Source organism: Meleagris gallopavo, chromosome 1 (genome assembly GCF_905368555.1).
Source record: "Meleagris gallopavo chromosome 1, MGAL_WU_HG_1.1, whole genome shotgun sequence".
NCBI lineage: Eukaryota > Metazoa > Chordata > Aves > Galliformes > Phasianidae > Meleagris > Meleagris gallopavo.
The window spans coordinates 96,773,709-96,800,586 of NC_139404.1; the positions used below are offsets into that span (position 1 = coordinate 96,773,709).

At 38.1% G+C, this 26,878-nt stretch overlaps 1 protein-coding gene across 9 annotated transcripts in view; it reads right to left on the reverse strand.

Moving 5' to 3' along the window:
* Window positions 1–667: 667 nt before the first annotated feature.
* Window positions 668–26,878, reverse strand: part of NRIP1 (nuclear receptor interacting protein 1) — a 70,471-nt gene continuing 44,260 nt past the window's right edge. For 7 of the 9 annotated variants that reach the window (XM_085241198.1, XM_085241218.1, XM_085241224.1 and 4 more), the window contains 2 exons: window positions 24,531–24,579; window positions 668–9,524 (listed from right to left, as the gene is read on the reverse strand). In XM_085241198.1, coding sequence (XP_085097324.1) covers window positions 5,683–9,150 — 3,468 coding nt within the window. In that variant the 5' untranslated portion in view covers window positions 9,151–9,524; window positions 24,531–24,579 and the 3' untranslated portion in view covers window positions 668–5,682. The remainder of the gene's footprint in view (window positions 9,525–24,530; window positions 24,580–26,878) is intronic. The other 2 variants (XM_085241234.1, XM_085241253.1) reach the window with 1 other exon arrangement.

The window sequence follows — 26,878 nt, forward strand, 5'->3', positions numbered from 1 at the left end:
ATGACCCAACTGCTTGCTTGCAACTGTACAATTCTGGACAGTGTGCCTACGTATCCTCAAATAAAAATTCTCTGGAAAAACACCACTTACACCAATGCTGCAACCAACCAAATGTGCTAGTGTCATAACCCAACTTAAAAGCAGCACTATATGACACAAGTACACTGTTGAATCTTTGTACAATCTTCACAGACAAGTTACGTTCATTTTTCTACATTCGCTTAAGAACCAAAGATTAACACAACTGAAAAATCCTTTTTGTGATGTGGGCCAAAGCAGATTTTAATTGGAAAGGACACCTTTTCTACCCTGCCCAGGCAACCTGAAGAAGTTCCAACATTTGCTTAAACAAATTTTCTCATGAAAATTCTCATTTAAAGGTTTCCAGTTTACGTTTGCTGATTTCAGGTTAATAAGGAGAACGGTATCTGGATAAAACATAATAGAGAGCTTTGTAAAGTAAAGCTCCTAATCTGATTTAACAGCTTCATTTCCAACTCCACGGATGTGTTTCCAGTCAGTGGCCTTGCTGAAAAGTGTGCCCCTCTAAGCATCTTGAGATATGTTTGTTGTCATAAACGTCTATTAGTAGCACTGATGCAAAGAGCCCAGTAGCACTCCGATAACAACATGACCCATGAAATAAAGCAGATTTTAAAACCATCGAGACAATGCATTTTTCTCATTTATTCAAATCTTCTGCAGGAAGTAAACACTGAAAGATTTAAAAAAACTTCACACTGCAGTATGTACAGTTTTGTGACATCACATGAGGAAATTAACTTCTAATAAAAAAATGAGACCAGTTAGATAAATTACTGAAAACACATCACAATAAAATTGGTTGTGGTAAAATCCCGAATCCTTATGTATGACAATGAAAATCAATATTCCTTTGTTTTACAGCAACGGAATAGTCCCGGTACAATATCTCAGTTACGCAGAATGGAATCCTGAACTTACATGACTGATTACAGTTGTATGAGTACTTCATGTTTTAAAAGTAGGTTTGCATTTTTTTTTTTTTCCCAGACCCTTTTGATTTGAAGCACATTCTTTCACAAAGCTAAAATACCACAGCAGAAGTCATGTCCAGAAGTGGAATACTGTTGTGTTTTGAACTGACCTGACTTGTTAAGACATTTTTGCCAACGCACAGATGCACAGGGTCCCCCATGCACTTTTCATGCAGCAGGTAATCACAACTTTAAATAAAAGTATTTTTCTATACATTCTTCCAGACTTGCAACTGTATACATACATGCAAAAGTTTTTAAACCTATGTGATCATTATTTACACTTATACATGGAATATACATAACAAAAAAGATTAAAAGGTTTTGTTTTTTCTTTTTCCTTTGCATTAGAACAATACAAAATATGTACTTTTCATTAAGGAAACCACTATTTACATCACCTTTTAAAAACCAATTTCAACATATTGTAGGTGTAACAAGTCAATCTATTTACATTATATATAAATATATATAATATATACTTACCAGCTTACTCCTCTGTAAGATGTGGCAGAGAACAAACTGGTAATATCATGTCACTGACGTCAATGAGAGCTGTAATACTTTCACCAACATTTAACAGGGTAAATTTAAACCACTCATTTCTTTCTTTTAAAAAGATTCGTAAATTAAAAATTTAAAAACATTACTAAGAGCAAATGGCTAAGAAAAGTGAAAGTTATGGCTGAATTCCCTTTTGATCTTACAATGGTTATAAACTTCTCAAACTGCGCTGACAGATTAAGTGGTATCAGTGCAGAAGCCCTCTAGCAACACAGCTCTGATTCTGTGGTCGTGTGTCACCTTCCTGTCATTTCCTCACGTTTGGCAGCGGAGATGTTGGAAATCTGGTTCTCTCAGTCCCTTACACTTCCCTCTGGAAACAAAAGGCATAACTGTGTGGCAATTACAAGTCAAACCCCAAATCTGCCTAGCCTGAGTGCTACACTAACACAGCAGATGAAGCGGCCTGTAGGTCCAACCTCGACCAAGGCACGGGGCACTTGGCAACCCAGCTGCTGCCACTGCAGCTGTTCTGAGTTACAGAATGTTAAAGTTGACTCTGGTACAAGTCCCAAGGGGATGCAGCTACAACTTTAAGTAGCGTACACATTCCTAACTCGCTTCTTCACTGCTCCATGAGGTGGAGGCAGCTTTCCCCCAGAGGTCTCATCCATTTACAGATGCAGTGTCATCTCCTCTCTCGCCCGACGGTGAGCTCGTGTGGGCTCTTCAAGCCCACTGTCTGAAGACCTAGCTGAAATATCACCCTCCTGAGCTAGCAGACCTATCTTTGAAGCTTCCACTCTCACAGACTGAGGGGAGCATTTCGGGGACAGCTGAAATGCGTATCCTAGCAGTAAGTATCTACTGAACCAAGGAGATTGGTGTTGCTGAGGTCACCAAGCATTACTCAGCAGACGTCCTTGGTTTCTCACTCATCCCACAGGGACTGGGGGAAATCAAGGATATTTTGAGTTGCCTGGAAAAATGTGGCCAAACCTGACTGATCCTTCTGCTGGTGCAGCAAAGCCAACTCCCGTATCTCCCTTTTTTGGTGGAACAACTGAGAGGGAAAACTCCCCAAGCATGACAATGGGGACTCCTTTTTACTCACCCATCCCATTGCTATAAGATTAAAAAATGATGGAAAAGTCTTCAGTCCTCAGGTTTAAAGGCTGTAAGTGTGGATGGGGCAGATTTTGAAAAAGAACTCTCTTTCCTAGGGAGCAGTAACATCAGTGCCACTGGAGAATTGAGCATAGAAGACTGTTGCCCTCTTAGCAGCTAACTGGAGAGCAGCATTAAGTTAGCAGGCCTCATCTTTATGCTGTACACTGCTTTCAGATTGTAATGTCCACAACAGGCAAGATTCTTTTATGAACTTTGTGACCTGAAATTAAATTCTTGTGTTTTATAATTTACTGACATCTGTGAGAATTGCAATACCCTTTCATTAACTCCATTTAAAAGAAAGCTAAATCATTAACTGGTCAAACTTAACATTTTAACTTAAATGTTTTATAACACTTTAAAAACTAAATGTTCAAAAGTATATATTACAACAATAGACTACCATAGAATAAATACATAGGTAAGCACGCTCCTAGACTCCAACGTTACTTTTCATTATGGTTAGTTAGACTTTTTCTTCTACTTTTCTCCAGAACTTCGTTTTACAAAACACATTCATTCATTCACGTCCACTGAAGTCGCATTTTGAGGAGCCCTTCAAGTAAATTATAGCCCTGTATTTACTCTGGGGATCATCTATTATTCTCTATTGTATATATTTCCTAGCTATTTACATGTTGTTTCAAGAAAAATAATCAATTAAGACTTTAAGAGACATTTAACAGATGGAACAAATACCATCTTTTTTAAAATATTTCTGTTGGGTTGACTCATACAAAAAGAATTCATTTCTACTGTCAATGCAAAATATACTTTATCTCGTTAATGATTACTCTAGGAGACATTTGAATAGTCATCGGGCCACTTATAAATGCAAATATTAAAGACAAAATTTATTTCTATATTATACGTCAGACAATGACATTTAAAATGATATTAGATTTGCGTGAAGGTTTTAAAATATAAATCTTCTTTCTACAGCCCATTAATATATTACGCTTCACCCAAATAACATAAAAATATATCTTTAAGTTGCTCTGTTACTTCTCATATAAACCAGGGGGAATGTTTTATACTGGATACTGCCGAACATTTGTGTTCCCAAAAAGAAGGTATCCACAGGAGGCCTCACAGAATTGTGGTGCATTTTCCAGCTGGCAGACAGAAGTCCCTTTCAGCAGAGACTGCAATACAAAGAAGGGACCCCGGGCGGTGGGCAGAGGAGAAGGGGACAACTGCTTGCTCTCTCTGCCTAAGTAAGCCAGAAGGCCTGAGAAAGGGCCTCTGCAACAAAAGCAGACAGGAAAAGAGCAAAATGTCCCATCACTCATCTCTGCAAACATGAGCTGAAAAGAAGAAATAGCGGTTTTGTCATGTCATCAGCTCTCCTTGGTGAAAATGGTCAATACTAAAACACAAGTGTGGCTTTCATTATCTGTGCAAACCAACTGCTAAGCTGTTTTCTGATAACACAGGGAATTAGAAATGATACTGGAAACTACAGAGAACATTTTTTTCAGGGGAGTAAAAAGTTCAGCCAAACTATTAATGTGCATAATTTAGAGGAGCCAGATTTCGTCCTCTTCCTCTCCCATGAGTAGTAAGGGCTCCAAATGGAGTTAACACTGACAGCATTAATAGTGCTGCTTGGCACTTCCCCAGTCAGCAATTCTTCTAAGGTGTCTCAGCTTTGACCACAATTTTCAGTTACTCCCATCTCAGACTGATATTGCCAGATGTTACAAATTACAGCACAGGTGGGGATTGACAAAAAGGGCAGAGGAGGATTTCTGAGACATATCCCACTATTCATTACAAAACATGACAAAACCATAATTTTATCTTCAGTGCAACCTGAAAAATTATTCTGAAACCAGATTTTCTGCAGAGAAAAGGCAGTGCATTGAACCATGCATCAGCTGTTCAGAGAGTAATAAATATTGGCAGAATATGGATTCTCTCTCCTAGTCATAGGAAGAGGCCAACACGTTTTTAATGAAAAATTCTATTCTGTACTCGAGTGGAAGTCTGATGTGCTGCTTGAGCACAGCTGGCATTCTCTTGTGCAGGAAGCAACAATCTGACTATCTGGCTCACAAACTATCCACCATTTTCCTCACCAAATCTACGTGCAATGCTTGATGAAACACAGTACTCCAAGAGGCATTTTGACTTTCCCTTTTCAAGGAGGGAAGTGACAGGAATGTACTGACAGAAGACTGATCTGATACTTGCACGATATATGAAAATTTGCTTTTTATACAAAAACCTAGAACAAACTCTTAATTGTAGCTAGGAACTCATAACAATGGCTAAGGATTCTGAGGAAGGCCTTTGTCAAAAGCAGGGCAAGGAAGAAAAACAGATTTTACACCACTATTCTGTCAGGACCATAAACAAGATTTAAAAATAACAATAAAAACTTTGGAAGCACTAAAAATTACATTTCAGTGCAATTCGATTATTAACACTGACATGGGTTTTTCCAACATGATGAATTAATACCTTGGACGGACTGCTCCATTTCTTTGAAGTTATTCATAAAATTTCACAAAGCATATTAAACATTCCAAGAAAAGTACACTGTCTCTATGCTCAGGCTTCCAAAAAAATAAGGATTATTTTACAGGAAAGGGAGGAAACGCAGCATTACCACCACCTAGGCTGTACTCTTACACTTTATGTTATACCAAAGACTTGCAAATCCAAGTAAGACTCTGATCAAAGAGTACTCATAACTTAATTTGATGCATACAGAAATGTCTTGTACAAATTACAACCTTTCTAATTTCCTCGTGACAATCTATAGTAAAGCAAATTTTATCTACATGTATTTTAAATAACATCACCATAAAAATAAAAAGTTTATCAAATGAAAACATGTTTCAATTAGACCATGCTTTTCTAAAATCATGCTCAATTTTTACAGTAGTCAAGTTCGTACTCTTTTTTAATGTTTTTTTTTTCTTTTTTTTTTTTTTAAACAAAGACTCAAAACCACAGATTGTAAACTCCTTGATGAGGCTGTAGTTTATTCTGGCTCTTTTTTGATTGTTAGCACTTTTTCCAGAAGTCCATGCACTTCTCCATTCACACCGTGTTGATGAGAGGTCTTATTTCCCATATGGCTGCTGTAAGGGCTTCTTAAGTTACTAAAAGGAGTTTTAAGCTCTCCATCAGATGTCAACTCCTCTTTGATTGTAACACGACTCGAACTATCGGTAAATGATGGTTCGTTCCAAATTTCTTTGTCATGTGCTTCTTGGCTACTAATAGAGTTGCCACCTTTCTGTAACATGTAGTACAAGATCGGATTGGTTTTGGTCAGTCTCGGAGAGTCTTTTTCATAATCATTCTTGTCCATACCTGTGATCACCCATCTAATGGGACCTTTCTCACTGGGCATGGGACACACACTAAACTGGTCAGGTTCAAGTCTCCCCAAATGTTCAGGGAAGGGGGAACTGGCAGGACTTTTTACCGGATACTGAAATGTTCTGTGATCTACACAATTGCTCTGTTGCACAGGACTTCCCATTAATGCATTTACTGAAGAAATGCTGAATTCGGGTTTATTAATTGTTGCATTGCTTTTGTTTCCTTTTTTCTTGCCCTCAGTTAGTAAGTTATTCCTATGTTGTGACAGGTCTCTCTCACAGTTTTCTGAGAGAAGCAGCTGTTTCAACACATTAAAGCCTTTACTATCTCTAGACCAACTCCTATTATCACTTTCATTATTTGAACCATGACTTAGACTATATTTAAATTCTGAATCACTTCTGCCGAATTTCAGTTCTTGCTGGTTTAGCAAAGGCCCATACAGTGCCTCTGTAGGAGAAACATGATTGTTTGCAGCATGAGACACATTAGTTTTCATCTTTTTTAACGGACTTTCCAAAGGCTCAGTGTGAAGCTTCCTCTTCTTCGGTACTGTGCAAAGACTCTTTGATTCCAGGTGTGTCAGCTCACTGTTTTGGTGACTTCTGTCCAGCTCATCTGCAGGGTAACTGTCTTGATTCTGTGTCAGCAATCTACTTAGCAGGCCATTTTTGGAAAAAGAAAAATCTTGAGGTGAAAGAGGCTCAGACTTCATCTCCTCAGATGCTGGAGAAGAAGCTGTATTTCTCTGTAGCGAATGAACAAATCCTTGAAATTTGTTACCCTTGCACTCTCTTATTTGTTGTGCATTTGAATTATAAGGGACATTTGATTCTTCAGATGGTTCAGTTTTTATTTTCACTGTCAATATTTGCTCATTCAAAGCCTTATCTCTCTGTTCCTGAGAACTTTCATCTCTTAAAAGCACCCTCTCTTTCTTTTCATTTTTACCTTTATTGGGAGTTCCCAGAAGCAGCTGAAGGACAGTACGCCTTTCAAGGAGATTTTCTATTTCCGAGCCTGGAAGTCCTTGTTCAGTGGGTACAGGCTGACAACTCAATATTTTGTTATTTTCTTCGTGCGTACTTAATTTATTTGTAAGCAGAGGGCTGTTCAATCTATCAATCAAGCCTACAGGTTTATCTGTGTTCCCCACTAGCAGATGTTTGCCAGATCTTTGTTCTTCACTTGACATGGAAGTTTGCATACCACACTGAGCAAGATTCTGCAACAGTTTGCTGGCACTGAAAGCCGAAGAGTTTTGTGGACTGTCATTTCTGCTCAGTTTAGCTCCTTGAATTTCTTTGCTTTTTGAAAGATCTATCAAATGTTTAGATGCAGGATTCACCAGCCTGTCTGGCTGGATGCTGCAGGCATACGGTGGTGAGCTACGCTTGATGGCTAATGATTGGTGAGAGAGATTTATGGGAGAGTCTGCTTTTGCAGAAGCAAGCAAAGGCGGAGTGTTTAGTGGAGTCATTCGATTTGCATTGGGACTGTCAGTAACAGGAGTCCTTTTACCAGTCTGTACAGTGAATTTTGCCACATCAGCAGCACTGTGTGGTCCCTGAGGATCATTACTTTTGTCTACTTTTTCTTCACTCTTATGCCCAAGTAACAGCTGAAGTAGTGTTACTTTCTGATGGGGGTTCAGCTTAGAGGCCTTCGGAGTGTCTTTGTCTTCCTTGTTCTCCGGACAAGAAACTTTTGGATCCCAGCTATGAAGCAAGGACTGAGTCAGGTTATCCAGTGATGCAGGTGGACCTGCATCTGGTTTGTCTGTCCTCTGTTTAAAAGATAAGTCTATAGGAAGACAGTTAGAATGGGAGCTATCGTCATCACTGCTGTCATCTGTAAAACTAGGGTTGTTGTCTGAATACTCATCAATAGTTGTTGGTGTGCTGCTCTCTTCAAAAATGCTGGCTCTCTCACTCTGTTCATGCCCTTTTAATTGTTTGGTGGTATTCTGGCTTTTCAGGAGATGTAAGAGCAAACTGTTGCTGGGAGAGGTTTTCACATTATTCCTTTCCAAGTTATTTTTGAATCCCACGTTTTTGGGTGGTGAATGTGTGATTCCCACTGAACTCTGAAACGGTGCCATATTGCTTTTGCTAGATACCATTTTGGTTGATGATCCGGCTTGACCATTGAGATGGCTTGTCATTCCTTTTGCTAAACTGAACTGGCCAATATCTTTTTGAGCACTTTCTTGTAATCTGGCCATAGCTGCAAGTCTCTCACTTGCTATTTGATTTGCATTTTGTGCTTTTAAAGCATGTTCCCTGGAGTACTGCTGCAAGTGAGCTTCACTTGAAAGGAGTAAAGCTAGTTGGCTGCATGCTACGCTGGGCTTCGGTGAAGCAGCAGGACTAGATCGTTTCTCTACCATGCTTGCCACAGCTTGTAATCTTGCAGCACATGACAGTGGTTCATTTATTACTTTAGGTCCGCTCTGCACTGCATGAGGAGATTCTATAAACCTCTCTTTGGGCAGGTTCTTTGTTATATCAGGCAGGCTGTTGTCCAACTTCTGATCCTTCGCTTTGCTCTTCTTCAGTAGAGTCTTCAGGTGACTGGATGCAACACCATAGCACCGTAAATCTTTCTCCACCTGTAAAGAATCATGGCTAAGGGAATAGCCTTGCTCCTTAAGGCTCTGTCTAATCTGCTGTGACAGAGCAACACTCTGAAGCCTAGAGCTGAATGACTGAAGCAAAGAGGCAAGTAATGTGCTATCCTGTTTGCCTTTAGGCACATTTTCAACCACGCCAGCTAACAAAGCTTCCTTTTTTCCATCTAAATCTACAATGGAATCAGACAACCGCCTTCTCTTTGCTGCGTTCCAATCTTCAGAAGACTGCAACAGCCTTGCTTTTTTGAGGTGCAACATGCCAGATCCCTGATATGTACTTGTGTTAAGAACTGGACCATTACTTTGACAGCTGGGAAATATATTTCCAGAAATCTTAAAGTTTTGATCCTCTCCACTATGCCCAGTAGACTTTTTGTCAACTGTAGTACCTGAGCCTCCTGCTGCTTGATGCATTAGTAATCCCTCTAGGTAAGTTAGAACAACAGAATCCTGGTGCATCTCAGAGCCAAGCTCTTCTCCATGAGTCATGTTCAATAAAAGTATCCAAAAGGGCTCTGTTTCTATTCACTTCAAAGACTAGTTTGCTGCAGCTGAACTGAGATGCAGAGTTAATAAATAATAGATAGATGTCTACAGCGTTTTCTCACAAACTTTCAGAAACAACACAGTCACATTCCAGGCAGGTTTCTTCCAGTGTATCTTGTTTGATAAACCAGATTTTCAATCATGTCCCTGTGTTGATATATAGAATATTTACGATATTTATGAAGGATGTCTAGGAAGAGCGCTCAAAACACACTTCTAAGGTAGAAAAGTTCCATTACGTATTTGCTTTCTTCAGCTTTCTCCAGGAAGCTAGTTTGATTTCCATCTTTTTCCATCTCCATCAAGCAATAGAATACCTAAGTGGAAAAAAAAAACAAAAAACAAAAAACAGTGGTCAAGAAAAAGAATTAGGGTAAGATCTAAATAAACTGAGATTTTTTTTTCCACATACTGTTCTAGAGATCCGAGATGTATAAGCAATAATCACACTCCAGAAGAAATTAATAATTGAGTAACGCAATGAGTCTATGGCACCTAATTTGAAGAACTCTGTAAAAATGATTCTGAGACAGAAAGCATTATGTAAAATCTAAGCTAAAGTGAACTATTCTAAGTGTAGCTACGAGAAATGATCATTGAATTCCTCTGTTCTACAGCTCAAAATAAGAACTAGCAACCATGAAAGAAAAAGTCAAAATACTGCTTAGAAAAATTTACACGGGATTCTACCTCACAGTTTCATCAATATTTTTATGCTAGCATGTGAATACACATGGCATGAACAGTACCACAGTAAAAGAAAATTATGGGAAAAATATATATTCCTAAGAGTCAGTGTTCAGGCTCATGCTGAATTTCTTTTCAAATACCAGAATAAGCTGCAACACATATGAGCATATTTCTGATCTTCCAACTCCCAACTACCATTAAGTAATTAGAAGAGTCAAGCAATAAGAGTGGAGAAAAAGGTGATTATTAACATGTTCCTGGCAGATTTTCATTGAAAAATATTTACTTTTACACTCTTTCCATGCATTCAGTGTAAACTGGTGAAGAAGCAGGCCTTCTTTGAAGTCTTTTTGTTTTCGAAGTCATTCATGTAGAACATCTTTATACTTACTTGGATGAGGCAGTATGCTATAAAGTGTAGTTTTAAAAAACACAATGGCTCTTACGCTACACGTATCTCTTAGTTTTACACTGGTCAATGGTAGCATGAACAGTTCACACAGTTAACGCAGTTCAATACTGAGATCATTATACCACACATGCCTACTTCTTTTCTCTTCCAGTTCTACATAGGCATTAATATTCAGTATGAACACAGCTAAGTGCCTTTCAACATAGCTAGCTCTGCAATTTTCTTTCACAGATTAAAAGCATGTTTAAACTTGTAAATACAAGTTTTTAGAAGGATATACAAAGGTGAAAGCCATGCATCCTTAAAGTGAATGAATGCTTTATGATTGATTTCTCAGAGGCTTTTTTTTTTTTAATTCAAAAGCTACAGGCAACTAGAAGTTAGAAAAATATCAGATCTGAAAAAAGTATGGAATTAAAACAACAGCTACACAGCCATAATGCTAATACCTTATATACACTCCTGTACAAATACATTCTTAGTAGACTTCGAGTCATTTAAGGAAGTTCCACAAACTATTCAAAATAAACAAGTAAACAAAAAAAAAAAACAACCCCAAACCCAAAGAACTAAAACACCAGCAACACATTGTAGTGTGTTGCAATGTGAATTTACAATTGTAAATGAGTATATCCATGTATCTAAACAATGAATTGAAAGTTGGTAGCTCATTCTTGGGAGTCAGTATTTCTCTCACAAATTACCTATGATCTCACTGTTCCCTCAAAATCCATTGACTTTTGCAAAGGTTCAAATATAATAAACAGCAAGTCCTTGAAAAAAAAAATATAGCTCATACATAATGCTTCTCATGAATATGTCAAGCATCCAGCAAGTGCAATATCTATACAGCTAAGTTTATTTTCTTAAATATTTGGAAATACGCTTTATCCAGGAAATAAAGTTCTCCAGCTTCCAAAACCAAACAGTTTATCTGCAGATACATTTTCACATTTCAAAAGGCAATTAAGCTCACAGCATGCTGTTCTTATACAGGAGTAAGTAGCATTTGATATCCTGCTTTGTGCTTAAGAAAATAAAATTGCATTTTTTTCACTATCATACACTGCAGATCACCTTAAAGCTAAAGCCCCAAGCCAGTGTACTCTATGTTAAGCTGGTATTTGGGAAGTTATCACTATTCACAGCTACAAGAAATTCAAAAAATAAAATTAATTTTTAAAAATACAATGCATTTATGTGAATTCCTTAGGTACTCAAAAAGACTACTGCAAGAGATGACACTTGTAACCAGTATAGTTTATGTTCAGGTACTCTAGACAGCAGCTTGCCACTTTTATCTGCTTTTTTTTGTTTGTTTGCTTGCATGTTAGAAATTCCTCAAGGGCAAGGAAATATTCATAATTTTACTGAAGTCTGATTGATGCAAAGGAGCTTTCACTGAAGAGAATGAAATCTGAAAGGCATATAACACAAGGAAAAGGACATCACTAACCCCTCTAAAGAGGCTGCACTGATCTAGTATCACAATGGCTACTATAGCATTAAAAAGTCCTGCTGGACCAATGTGCAACATGCAAATATGAAGTCATCCAGCAAGAACGGAAATCACATTAAAAAAAAAAAAATCTCCAAACCTATACCTTATTTGTGACTAGAAGCTTGGTAGTAAATTAAACTGTTTGAAAACAATCTCACAGCTACGCATTTCTTGCAAGTTTTGAACCTGGTATGCTTATCTTCCACTCTCTGATCTGATGTGTGGTCATATGGAATCAGAGCCAGCTTTGGGAATTAATGTTTAGCTGGACACAATCATTCAGTAACCTTTTCAAAACATATCGACTAAACAAAAGAGTTTCCCTGAAAGTGTCCAATAAATATAATTCCAGAAATTATCTGAAATAAAGAAATAAAAATAGAATGTAAAAAAAAAAAAAAAGAAGGAAGAGAAGGGGGATGTTATGTGTCTAATGTCTCTGAATCTCTAGAATTATATTTAACTATAGTGAAAGAACTGATAAATTAAATTTGAGATGCTTTCTTGACCAGGCAATGACTGTGCGTGAACCATTTTTTGTTGTTTCAACTCCTTCTTCACAGATTCTCGTATTCTACAAATAAAACGCTTGTTTTGCAGAGGCTATTTTCAGAACCTCCACAACCACACACCAATCACAGCTCATTAAGTCATGTTTACCTAGACAGAACTAAAGCAGCAGCACGACTCACAACACAAATGCTGTAACCTAGGGAGACACTCCAAAAGTGGAGCATACCATGGGAAATCAGTCCTACAGCCTTTTAAAAAGTGCCCAGGGAGAATCTGTAAGCAGAGTGAGGAAGATAAGAGAATATTAAAACATACACTCAACTGTAGAAATCATGGATGTCCAGAATATTAATTTTACTTTTGCAGTTATCGAGAGTTCTTTGTTTGCTAACTACAGATATACTTGGTAGTTGCAAAGATTTCAGTGGCAAGATAACAATAAACTCTGAGATCCTTTGGTTAACATGAAGTATTACTGCCACAAAAGATAATTAAATCGGAGAACAAACCCTTCTAGGTTAAAACAAAAACATCTGAGCCAACATCTTTTTGCTGACACACACACACATATATACGTATACACACACATAGTTATGTATAGTATATTGCTAAATCCCTGCTTTATATCAGAAGTCTCTTGAGATGAATGCCGCAGCTGAGTCCACTTCACAGACTTGATTCAGGCTGTCAAGGCATTCTGAAGGTTCCCCTTCCAATTTTTTTTTTTAAATACCAAAGAGAAAAAGTAATCTGATGAGAGAGCACAATTGAGCAACAGATGAATTCTTCCAGAGAATCTGTGAATCAGCACGCCTTTTCTTACAATAAATTAATGGAAATCAAACTCTTTCCCTATGATTGTGGGATGTCACTTTGAGAAAACAAAAGCAACTCTTAAAAAAAGTTCTTTCAATTAATAAATGCCTCTGCTGCAAAACTTACCTGGAAATGCTAAAACAGCCATTCTGCAATTAACCAATAGACACTGAGTTGCTACTATTTAATAAATTAAAAACAGGTAGTGATTTACATTGTCACTGTAAACATGTTTAACTGATATCTCTGGCTAGTATTTCTAAGTCTCCCACTATAGCTCACAGCCTACCCCATTCTCATATTCCCAAAACAGCTACAGCCCGCCACATCAAGCAGTGTTTCAGATGGTCATTTTCATCATTGCTCATTCGAGGAATCTAGGGAATACAGTAGCAGCTTGTGATCCTGGGGTTTTGGTTACTTGCTGTGCTTCAGGCAGGCTGAATGACTTCTGGTTTTACTTTTCTGTATCCTATTTTACACAGATGGAGTAAAATAATAGATGCAAACATCAAAAATACAACGGGGATAAATATATTAAAGACTTTAAATTGTTTAACCGCTTCAATAACAGCACTGAGCAAGCACCTAAAACAGGATTTCAGATGATTCTGCATTCTTACAAGCTGTCTGTAGTGAGATGCTGCAGTGCACAATGAAATTAAGTTCTACACAAAGATTCCTACACGCACTAAGAATGGAAATTGCAGCAGAATTTTTCAGTAGACTGAATATGAGTGTAGAAAGGAAAAATGGCTGTCCCACAATTATTTATTGTGTTCTGAGCTCCGTTCCTTGGACTTTAGCAGACAGGAAGGATGTATTCAGAGTGGTGGTACAAGCACTTCTGTTTACTTTTTGCTAAGGTTACAAGCAGTAAAAGAGGCATGATTCAACAACCCACTGCACCAAATGCATACAGCAGCACAAATGTGGAGCTACTTCAAAGGCACTTAAGCATGTACTTTAAGAGAAGCCAGTATTAAGTGTTTTGCTAAATCCCTGCTTTACTTCTGAAATCTACTGAGAGGAATGGAGCAGCTGAGACCTCTTCACGGATTTTATTTAGTCTGTAAAGGCATTCTGAAGATTTCCTCTCCCTTTTATTAAAAAAAAAAAAAAAAAGAAAAAAAAAGAGAGAGAAAAAAGTGCAAGAATAATTAGATTACAGAGCAAAATTCAGCAACAGGTGAATATTCCACAGTTGCACACTAGAGAATTTATGAATCAACATGCCTTTTTTTTTTTTTTTTTTTCCCCCTTTTTTTAAAATAATAAATTCATGGAAACCACTTTCCCTATGATCACAGGATATCACTTTGAGAAAGCAAACACCGACTCCTTCCCAACAGCTTGGCATACTGTTCACTTGTTGATGGGACCTACCTACTCTAAGAGATTTTAAACATGGAAAAGATAGCCTACTGCTTTTAAAAAGCTGAATCAGGAGAGGGCACACTGGGGATCACGTTGCAGTTTGAAAGGTTGTTGCCAGACTTTTCCAGAGACTCCAAGGCACTGCAGAAGTGGAGCCCTAGCAACCAGAACCAGGACACTCCTCACCGTGCCGCCACAGTCCTGCTGTGTGCAGAATCACCACTCACCCTTTAAAATGACAGGGCAGGAGAGCCTTTTCATAGATTTATAAAACCGTTTGAGTTAGAAGGGGTCCTTAAGGGCCACCTAGTCCAAATCCCTGCAATAAACAGGGACATCTAGGGCTAGATCAGGTTGCTCAGAGCCCTGTCCAGCCCGACCTTGGATGTCTCCAGGAATAGGGCACCCACCACCTCTCAGAGCATCCTGTTCCACTGTCTCATCACCCTTACTTGTAAACATTCCTTCTTTATATCAACTTAAATCTCCCCTCTTTTAGTTTGAAATAATTTCTCCATGTCCTGTCACAATAGTCCTTTCTTATAGTCCATCTTTAGATACTGAAAGGCCGCTATCAGGTTACCCTGCAGTCTTCTGTTCTCTAGTCTGAACAGTCCCAGCTCTCAGCCTGTCCTCATAGGAGAGCTGTTCCATCCCTTGGATTTCTGTAGCCCTCCTCTGAACACGTTCCAACGGATCTACGTCTCTCTCATATCAACAACTCACAGACTTCACTCTAGACACAGTACTCCAGGTGAAGTCTCACCAGCACAGAGTAGAGTGACAGGATCACCTCTCTCAATCTGCTGGCTATGCTTTTTTTCCCTGTTGTTATGTTAGGCTGTGTACTGCCAAAAGCAATTCTGACCTTACTTTCTGGCGTTAGCAGAAGTTTTAAGGTTTGAATTGAAAGGAAGAAAACCACATCAGGCCAGACAAAGCCTTCAGATGATTTCAGCTGCTTAAACAGTCAGGTTTTGGTAAGTTCTGCAGAAGACTGATCCCCTAAACGCTGACACAATAACCTGAAGGAATGCAAAGAGATATCATTTTATTAAAGCACACGAACTACAACGTCCTAAGTAACAGACAATTGGTGCAAACACAGAACTAACACCACAGCAGACAAGAAATGCTTTTTCCTTAGGGAAAAAATACAACTATTAGTGAACCAACAAGTGAATGGAGAAAAATAACTGAACTGTGCTGACAGGTTATTTAATATTTGGGCTTTTGTTTTAAGGCCTACTAAAATGTAAATACTAAATGCTAAAATGTAAATGAGTGCAGATGTCAGCTGTGGCCTCTGAGTTGTATGTGAAAGGGGTGACTGTTTATACATTGCTCCTGACAGGTGTGAAGCAAGGCATTCAGACATCCAAGCTTAGCATCATTCTGCTCCTCAGACTTCATGTGGTCTTCTCCACCCAGGCCACATCATACCACTGCATGGCAACAAGGAGCTGTGGGACAAGGGACAATACATTGTATGTCAAGGGGGAATAAAGTATTTCTCTGTCTTTTAAAGGAGGTCTGGAAAAAAAGGCATTTCCATTTTTAGGCAGATACTCTTTCAGGGAGGCAATAGAGCAGACGGGGGACATTTTCTGCACATGTGAGGAGAGATGCAGAAGCTGGAGCACGTCAAATTAAGAGGCAAAGTATCTTCACACAGAAGACCAAAAGCCCTAGCAATGTTGGCTACCCCATAGCTTACAGATACCCATGCCACTTTTGATGTACACCTATAACTGAGTGTTTCATGTAAATTTCAGTCAATTCCTTTGCAGAGACCCACACACATATACTTCTTATCACTGAAATAAAAAGAACTGTTTCTTCAGTAGTATTTGTAACTGTGATGCAAAGGGTACCTTTGAGTTCGTTTTTTGATCAGGATCTCCTTTCATTCAAAAACACATGTTCTTGCCAGCTCTAGTAAGAGCAATATCAGTTTCTAAATACCACATGTGAAGGAAGTGAATATTCAAAATCTAGGACTGCCTTGTAAGTTGTTTCTCCACAAATACCAAGGATACCAAAAGCAAACAGGCTCAAAAAAATTATCATTTATTTAATAAAATATACTGATAGGTACAGTGGAGTGGACAGAGGATGCATCTTCCCAATCTTCATACATCAATTACTTCATAATTACTTATGTAATTAAAAGAAATCTAACAACCATACTTATATTTCACCACCTCCCCCTAACAAACAACTGATTTTGCTCTTAACAGCATCAACTCCCCAAGAATGCAACTTGATTAATATAAAGTGATTAATATAAAGTGACTTCAGGACAATCATGGTTTTGCCTTATGATTATTGCATATAGATAACATATTTCCACACATTTCTGACCTTCTACGTGTTGGAGGTAACTGACAGTGCAACCATTTCACCACACAATGGCGTATTTCTCGGATTTGGTGAAGTAACTGTACGTACCCAGTGATTTGTCCTAAGTCATTTTATGTTATTTTAACCAATAACTGGTTGCACAAAGGCCAAGCTACACCTGACTGAAAACAAGGCAGTTTTTACTGAAAGTAAGAGATGTGTTCCACTTGGTACCAAGTGTCTCATGGCTAGCTATGAACGGGATAATTTCTAAACTTTCTGCAGAATAGGTTTCAATTAACAGTAAAAAAACCCAAACAGTAATTCCATAGTAAAGTATAGGATCACACTCACATACTATTAAATTATTTATGCACAAGGGCTACTCCAAAAGTAATGCCCCCAATTTTATTATGCTGGTCCATGATGTCAGAGGTAGATATTGGTGGTATGGTGATAGAGACTCAACCTTCCTGACAATATTCCACTACATTTTGTTGTCACGCAACAGATAGGAGGTGATGCATGTCAGCAGTGGTGATACCAATGTGAAAGACAAGCCACGTTCTGGATGGCCATGGGTAGCTGGCACAACATAACCAGCTCACTCATACAAGTAAGTGTGTACACAATTCCCTGGTTGTAACAAAGCTGAATATGGAATTCAACGCATTGAGAACAATAGTGGCAATGTTGGAATACCATCAACTTTGCACACATCAAGTCCCATCATTTCTCACAGAGAAACAGAAAACACTATATGAAAGTTTGTCAGGACCTACTGAACCAATACAAGGTTGAAGATGACAGTTTCACTAATTGTATCATTACTGGTAAGGAGATGTGATTTTACCACTATGTGTCAAAGTGGCAGTCCATGGAGTAACAACAGGTGAATTTCCCATTGAAGAAAAAGTTCAAGATGCAGCCCTCAGTGGGTAAAAGGATGTGTGCTGTCTTTTGGGATAGGAAAGGGGCGATTCTTGTCAATATTCTGAAACCCAGACAAACCAACTCTGACCATTGCACTACATTGCAACATTGACTAAGCTGAAGGCTTGAACTTCCAGAGTCAGGCCAGAGAAGAAGGTAACCATTCTTCTGCAACACAAAAATGTCAAGCCCCGTATCAGTTTGAAGACTGAGGAGCACATTGCCAATCTTGGCTAGACTGTCGCACCACACCAATTGCATGGTCTGGGTTTGGTGACTTCTGTCTTCCATCTCTTGGGCCTGATGAAAAATTTATTGTGTAGGCCATGTTTTCCTAGCAACACATGATGACAGCTGCTGTGAAACAGTGAGTCAACTCTGCTGGAACAGATGTTTTTTTTCCATACATATATGTATACAGGCTCCTGCATATCACTGGTAAAAATGCATAGCTGATGGTGTTGACTATGTTGAAAAATAGTGTTTTGTAGCTGAGAACTTGCTCAAGTAGTGTTATTGTGCTCTCTGTATCTGTTGTAACTTCCATGGAAATAAAAGGAGGCATTACTTCCAGAATGACATATGCCTCATCTCAAATCTATATATTTATATATAGATATAGATAGATTCCTTTTTATTTTCATTTAAGTGAAAGAACAATATTGTTTCTATTTTAATGAGACTTGAGCCTTTTGTAGGTCATGTTTCCAAAGGCTAAGGACACAGAAAAGGCTCACGTAATTTCAGCTAAGTGGAAAAGGAAAAGCCCGCATTAACTAGAAGGTTTTTTCTAGTTCAATTACAAAATTGATTTTTTTCTCCTAAGCAGCAAAAACATCAACAGAAATGAATTTATAACATACGAACAAATTTAAGTGAAATTTGGGGAGAAAAAGATAACATCCCATGAAGAATGTCACAGAAATTTCTCATCTTTAAACTGTGCCAGAGTTTACTTGAAAATACTCATCAATTTCCAACTAAAATACTGAAAGCCTTTTAATATATTGATGTATAGAGATGATGTCTTAACAATACTCTCAAACTTTAGGAATTGTGCTGCACACGTGTCCATGAGTCATACTGACCTAAACCTCGAGTCAAGTTGAAACAGCTAAAATACTGACTTAGCTAAAAAACAATGAAAACTCTTACTTTGTTTATGCTGCTGAAAAGCCACTGTAAGAATAATGGAAGGCCGGCAAGTGGAAATGTTTAACTACCCTTCAGTACAAAGGGAAACATTTTGAAATAATTTCTCATATTTTATGTTGGGGGAAAAAAAAAAAAAAAAAAGACAAGCATTTTAAGCATCAGCTAATTTGAGCCCACCTTTCAAAGTGCATCTCAAACAAACAAGTTTACTAAGCCTTTATAAAATCATATGCCTACAATGCCAGATATAAAACCAGCTTCTCTTCCACGTTTGCATACATGTAAAATTAAGCCTGTGCCCAAGAACCCTGTTGAACAATCGCAGCACCAACAAATCATTAACTGGCTGATAGTGAGTCTCATCATTTTGTAGGAAAAAGTCAATCTCAGCCACCATGAAGTCCAGTAATAAATAAAACAGACAAGTTCAGAAGCTGCACATTTAGATGTATATAAAAACATGGTTCTACAGAAATTTGCCTGATTTAAGAGTGAAGCTGCTGCCAGAACACATGATTCCATGGACCTTCAGCTGCTTGCTCATCACCTTCCTTCCATTGACACAAGTGTTCTTACATAAAGCTCCTACTGGGCAAGTAGGACTAAGGGCCTCAATGTCACCAAAGGAACCTCCCAAAAAGCCACAGAATGTTTGCTTCACTGTTCTCCATGTGGGGATGTCTGAGAGATGTGTGTGGAGAAGTGTGTAGGCCTACTTTTTAGAGTCAAGCCACTCTTCTGCCAAAAGCAAACAACAGAAGTACCTGTTGAGATTCCCTAGGAAGAAACACAGGCAGACTGTCTCTTGAACAAAGATGACTTGACTAGTCAGATGAAGATGCCTTTAAGAAGCATCTCCTAAGTAGAATTTAAAAAATGTGTACTACACATATACATGTATGCATAATTTATACACACAAATAGAAGAACTAGAATATTTTTATATTATACCGAGGCATCCTATGAAGCTGCAGTATAAATCCTACTAAACTGAACTTAGTTTGCTCATCCCTAAAATAGATTTGACATACAAACACAAACACAAGGTCAAGGTCACAGATCAGCAAGAAAGATTACAAAGAGGACTGATGTAAGAGCTGGCATTTGATCAAAGCTCCTGGTACTGGTTGCTGTTTTTTCCTCCCTCTTAGTACACTTATCAGAAATACTATATTTTCTTTACATCGGTGCATTCTAAGTTTAAGTACTTCCCACCTTTAAGAGCAGCTGACCTCTGCTTGTTTACATTACCAAAAGAAGTTCGGCAGGTTGTCAAACAAATAAGAAGCAATTACATTAAATGAAAAGCAAATGGAAGATACCACTTTCTGCAATCTTTTTTGTACTATTCAATAATATTAAGTCACAAATCCAGAAGGAGACCACTGCTACAGAATCAAGACCTCAGTTTATGTAGTCATGTATTCTGAGCTGCTTAGCTTTATATAGCAACTGTAGGTCCACTTCTAAACGCTCATTTATCCTTACTAGCTGTGGCTAGTAAGTAATAAAACAAAAAGAACTTGTAACACATGATCTATGCAGAATGCAATCAAACTAACTTCTTCTGTAATGAGGACAACAGTCTTCTCCTAGAAAGCTTCTCTAATGCTGAAAGTTGTGCAATTGAGCAGGTTAAACACTACAGCAACAGTTGAAATAATCATTAAAACTCAGAGGTTGAGTAAGAACAGTTAGAAATGGAAGTCATTTACTGATCTATCAATCCACTCATCTACTGATACATTCTCAAAGCTTGAAACGTGCTGAAGAATATTTATCTTGCTGGTCAATTGCAATGGACACCTTCTGACACAAACAGGAGAAAGAAAAGGTGTACTGAGTAACACAAAGACACACAACATTCAAACCTGCAACACCATCACAAAGCTGAGATGCTCCTTCTAATAACTAGAACCTGAAGAACAGCATGGCTTGCACAAGCACACTTCTGATGTTAGTCTAGACATGACTGGGAGCAGTTATATTTAGAGAGCGCTATGCCTATGAATACTCCTGTTCATGTTGGTATAAAGCTTTTGTTGGAACTCATTTAGGAGTAAACTGCTTAACTTGTACATGGGAATCTCAGACATGGCCAGTAAAACATTGTCGTCACACATCCATCTTTACCATGTTTCTGTTTTAACATGTTTAATGATTTTTTCCTCCATCTACCTTCTGTACAGATATGACACTAGTCATTTGACTGGGTTGGCTCAGTCAGTAATGAAGAGGCTTAAAGGAATAAGGCAGGAAAACAACACCAGCTTAAGAAGGCTCCTTTTCAATAACATTCTTTACAGGGATTAGACTGCCACTTTTATGCTACAGTATCACCTGAGTTACTACAGCCAGACACAAACCACTCCTGAAGCCTGCAAGCTTCTCAGCACAACAGCATAGGTGTTTTTAGCTCTCATACTGATTCATGATATCCTAAAACAGTCACTGTTTAAGATCAAACTGAGTTAAATTTTAGACCTTAGGGCAATACAATTCTGTTAACTTATTTTTTTTAACCTCTTAGAGTAAAATGGAAGAAGACATATTAAAATGCTATTTCTATCTTTCCTAAATTACAAAAGGCTGCACACATAGAATCATAGAATTGCTACGGTTGGAAGACCTTAAAGATCATCCAAAGATGTCCAACCGCAACCTAACCGTACTACTCTAACAACCTTCTGCTAAATCATGTCCCTGAGCACCACATCCAAACAGTTTTTAAACACATTCGGGGATGGTGACTCAACCACCTCCCTGGAGAGCCTATTCCAGTGCTTAACTACCCTTTCTGTAAAGAAGTTCTTCCTGATTCCAAACTAAACTTCCCCGGTGCAACTTGAGGCCATTTGTCCTCATCCTGTCACCTGTCACCAGTGAGAAGAGACCAACACCCCTCTCACTGTAAGCACCTTTCAGGTACTGGAAGAGAGCAATAAGGTCTCTCCCTCAACACCCTCTTACCCAGACACTCAAGTGTAAGGAAGGAAAAAAAAATAAAATACACATATGCACAAATATCAGGCAATGATTATGATTCAAGATTAAAAACATCAGAGGTTCATTCAACATCTGCAAATTAACGACACTCTCTGAGAATCAAACACATGAAAACGTACAAGACATCTTACATCCAAAATCATTTGAAGAAACACCTGTTTGTAAGTGGTATAGTTAACCAACACTTTAAATCAAGCCTATTTGGAATTCAATAGCTTAAGTTTATTAGCGCACTCAAAAGAAGTTCAATGCACAAAAATTCTTTCACTTCAATTGAGCTTGTAAATAAGTCAATTGTGTATCATATCAGGCCTTTCCTTATATTACAAACTTTCCATTTGATTTGATTAGGAAGATTAGTCTGAACTAAAACAGGTCAGCAGCTTTTTTTTTTTTTTCCTCCTGCTAAATACAAGCTCACCCTCTGCAACCCCTGCAGGAGCAGGGGGCTTCAGCTACTTCTGAATTTGGGATCAAACTGCATGCTTTTCAAGTCAAAGGGATACAGTATAGTACACCACTATCAAAGGGCAGTGGGATGATTTAGTCTTTTTTTTTTTTAAAAAAAAAACAACACTGTGACAACATAGAATTGCATTTCAGACATGAAATGTCTATTTTATTTCCCTACAGAAGACTCTAATGGGCAGAGTCAAAGCTCTCAGCAAAGAGAGCCTGACGATGTAAATGTAAGCTATTTCCAGTGTGTTGTCTTTTAAAAGGAGGTAATGACTAACTGCAAAGAATGAATGGTTAGCCAGTAGAACAACAAAACCAAATGTCAGCTAGCACAATGAAGAGAGTACCTCTGTCTGATCAATTCAGTAAAGTAGTCCACAACAACTGATCTTGAAGTACTGGCTGGCTGCTCTAATTCCATAAAGGCACTATTTTTATGTCAGTTTTTTTTAAAAAAAAACGTCTTTTTTCATGTTTATGTGAAATCTCAAATCAAGAAATTTTTGAAGTCAAAATAACATTTAGACAAATGGTAAAACAGTAATTCCACTCATTTTTTAAAACTTACTTTTACTGACAAATTAGATCTATGGATTTTAATAGGATACCAAAATAATGGGAAAATTATGCACACAGAGATCCTTGCACCAAAGAGGCATCAAATTTTATGCAACATATCTTAATATTGCGGAATTAGGGACACAATAAACGGACACACATTGTGAAAAACAGTAATAGATCACCAGTATTAGAGTCCAGCCAAGTTGGAGTTCTAGAACTTAATGAAAGCATGTTCACATTCAAGATTTGAATGCAGTTTACAATATAATCAGTTATTATTCAGGGCACAGAACAAGATTTCCTATTCTAAACTAGACCAGAATGATTGTACCAGCTTGCCTGTTCCTCAAGTTGCTCAACACACAACTGCACAGCAGGTGATCTGTTTTGCCACGTGCTGAAAGTCTAACAAATTAAACTAGCAGTAACAAATGCAATAGGGGGAAGACAGTAAATTCCTTTCTGTAAGCCTAACATTGCAGAGTGGGTGGGAAACAACACAGGAATAACCCAGAATTGTAATTACAATTTCAGGCTGTCTATTTAATGCCTACTGGTTAAGCACAGACAGAAGGAAACTGTCATAAACAAAGCAACTCTGTCATGAGCACAGTAAATAAAGACAGTTTATGCAACTTGAAGTCTCCTATGCATTGTAGAGTATAAAGCCATTATCTAACAGCACCCAAAACCACCACTCTGTCAATTTAGCTGATCAGGCTAGATATTATTTCTAACTTAGTCTGCCCTGGTAGAGATCCGAGCACAGCTGATGGGTCACAACCCATGTCCTTTGTATTATATAAAGCCATCTTTCCTTGACAGAATCATTTCCCAGCTCAATATACCATCAATATGCAACTCCGGTGTTTTCTGAATCAATATATAGTAAGGCATTGTCAGCAACCAGAAGATAAAAGTTAAGTTCCATTGGCTGCATATATTCTTACTAAATATCATATGCTGGGTTTTTGTTTTTTGTTTTTAGAATGGTTAAAAGAATAAAGCCATAAAGCCAAAGGTTTTCATTCTACCTTTGTTGCTAAACTTGGCCAGTGAATGATACCAAGGAACTTTACTAAGGATAACATCAATGTGGTATCTTACGAGTTCAAGCTCATGCATATCTGCAGAACCTAACTGAACTGATAGATGACTCACAAATATCAAATTAACACTGAAGTGAATGACACTGGATCAGCAGAGGTACAAGTCAAAAAGTGCAACAAAAGAAAAGCAGTAGGGAATACAGTAGGGAGGGAACTGCCTCCACTCTTCTGAAACAACCAAATACAATTTAAAATCCATTTATCAAGAGAAGGCCAGAAGTTCTAGCAGTCAGTTGATCGTGTCTCCAGCTTCTTGGGATGCTTTCAGCAGATGCCAAGCTAACAATCTCGGATCAAAAATTATCTGGGCATGTGAAATAAACCATAATCTGACTCAGAATTCTTAGGAAGGATAAGGACCAAAGCTAGTGTGATTTAGATGTGAAGGAAATAAACAAAAAAAAAGTGTAGTAGGTTTCTTTTCAAGTTCACGGTCAGAAACTCATACCTTGAAAGCATCAGTGCTGGAGCTCTATCAATCTGCTTTTCACTCCACCCTGCCAAAAATAAATATATTAAGTCAGAATGTAGAAACTGAAAACGGAGAACAATTTTAACAGCTAATGGATGACTTTCTTACTAGTTCATGAAAACAAGTCTTTCTTACTTCTAAAGGATGTTTCAAGAGACTAGACTAAGTTTTCCCCTAAAATTGATTATATTTATGGGGTTAGTTTCTGATAATATCAGAGCTTGATCACTGTGTAAGAGTTGAACAAGCTGGTAAGGGGTAACACGCCAGAATAGAGGTGATGGGTTTTCTCACCCTGTCCTAAAAAAAAAAAAATTAATCAGTCAATACAAACCAATACAATTGTTCCCGTATTACTGCTGTCCCCCTACTCATGACAACGTTGACATTGCATTCTGCATTTCTAAAATATTACTTGTCCTCTCATTTCTCCGTAGCAGTTACCTTCGTTTAGTCTTCAACTCCCAATGCTTCTACATTACAAACACCAAACCACCATTCTGCACTACACAGAGCACAGCTGTTACTGTAATCATTTCCCTTCAAGACGGTGCCTATTTAGACCTCCACTTCAAGTTAAATTGTTTTTCTCTTACTCTACACGTGGTTTAAAATTTCTCATTTGAGTTCTACAGACATTAGTAACTCTTTCGCTTCTGCCCACATAGCCTAACCGCTTATTGTGTCCTTCCATTGCTCATGTTTGCACAAACATCTGTTTTTAACAAAATATTCAGGCACCTCTCACACAGGAAATCCGCTATGTTTTTGCACTGCTCCCCAGACAAAAAAAAACCCAGCTGCACTCTTGAGGCTTGCACTTGACAAGTCATCATAATAAAAATTAATCAAAACCCACTGAAGTAGCTCCAACAAATCACATGCCAAAACATAGATTATGTATGTTGCTTGCCTTTCGCCAGATTCACAGCCTTTTCTATTTGTCCTCTTTCCCTCAGGAAATCGTAACTTATACGAAGTTTAAAAATCTATGTATCTATACCTGTGAGATGCTAAGCACATCAATAACGTGAGGTCTGCTGGCCAACAATTAGAAACCTTAGAATTGGCCTCCAGAATAAACACGTTTTCTTTTCCTCTTAGAAGAAAAAAAAAAAACCAATATTGAAAACCACGTATGATAGGGAGAAAGGGGTACAGAAGGGCTAAAATACACTGCAAAAGGGCTCCCCTTCTCTCGTTTTGCTGCTCCTAATGAGTTAGGAAAAGCCTCTTCCCTTCCTGGCTAGTACAACAAAGGTATCTCTACCCTGTTGCAAGCTGTTTTCATTCAGTAAGTACACACAGAAGATTGACCAGAAAGACCAGAACAGGGGAAGAAAACACTGCTCTTAGAAAAACTGATTATCAGGATGACAACACTTGGTTATTTATTGAATCACGATAGAGACTGGTGCCAAAGCCAACATGAACACGGAAATTTTTGAATTGGAATTTTAAAGCAGAGAAATTACCTGTCCCAAAGAACAGTTAAACATAAACCCAAGACCTAGTTCAGTGAAACAAAGAAAGCTTTCTGTCTCAGCTGCCTTAATGAGATAGCCTTGTGAGCCCAAACAGCAGGCTTATTCCTGCACGTGCTCCACTTTTTTTTTTTTTTTTTTTAAAACATACTTTCCCCTCCCACTCATCAAATTAGGGAGATTGAGTTTACTGGGTCTGATTTCTGCTTCACTGCAAACAAAACTTAACCTGATTTCCTTCCAAAGTCCCTTTGGTCTTTCCTTAAATCACACAAACCAGGATTTCAGTATTTTCTAAAGGTGAACAGTTTGGCTTACCAAGAATAACCTGCTGGGATGCTAATTCCACTTGCCTTCTTTATATTCTGCCAGGTTTATGGGAACAAGTATGTCTGTGCTTGACATTTGCTGGGATACACTGTATGGCATAATTACTATTGTAAAACATTTTATATACCTATAAATTCAGACTGTTACCCCGAATTGCTTACAAACTAAGACAAGACAGGGACAGCTGAGCAGAAAAGGAATTTTGTAGAGAAAAGACAGATTTAAGGAAGTGAAGATGGTAAGCGAAGGCAGACAAGTTATCCAAGCTGCCTGGGAAGCTGTCTCAAAAGCGTGGCGTTCTGAAGAAGAGCAGGAACAAGACTATAGAATACTGCACACTGTAAGAAGAAAGAGAGCCTCTTTCTTTAAAATATGAAGGTAGGGACGAAATTCTAGGTAGTGTGGTTTCTAAAACACTGATGCAGAAAGTATTTCCACTGAACTAAAATAAACACCATGGCAAAAAGCATATGGATAAGAAGTCAAAATCTGAAGATATTAGTATTGCTT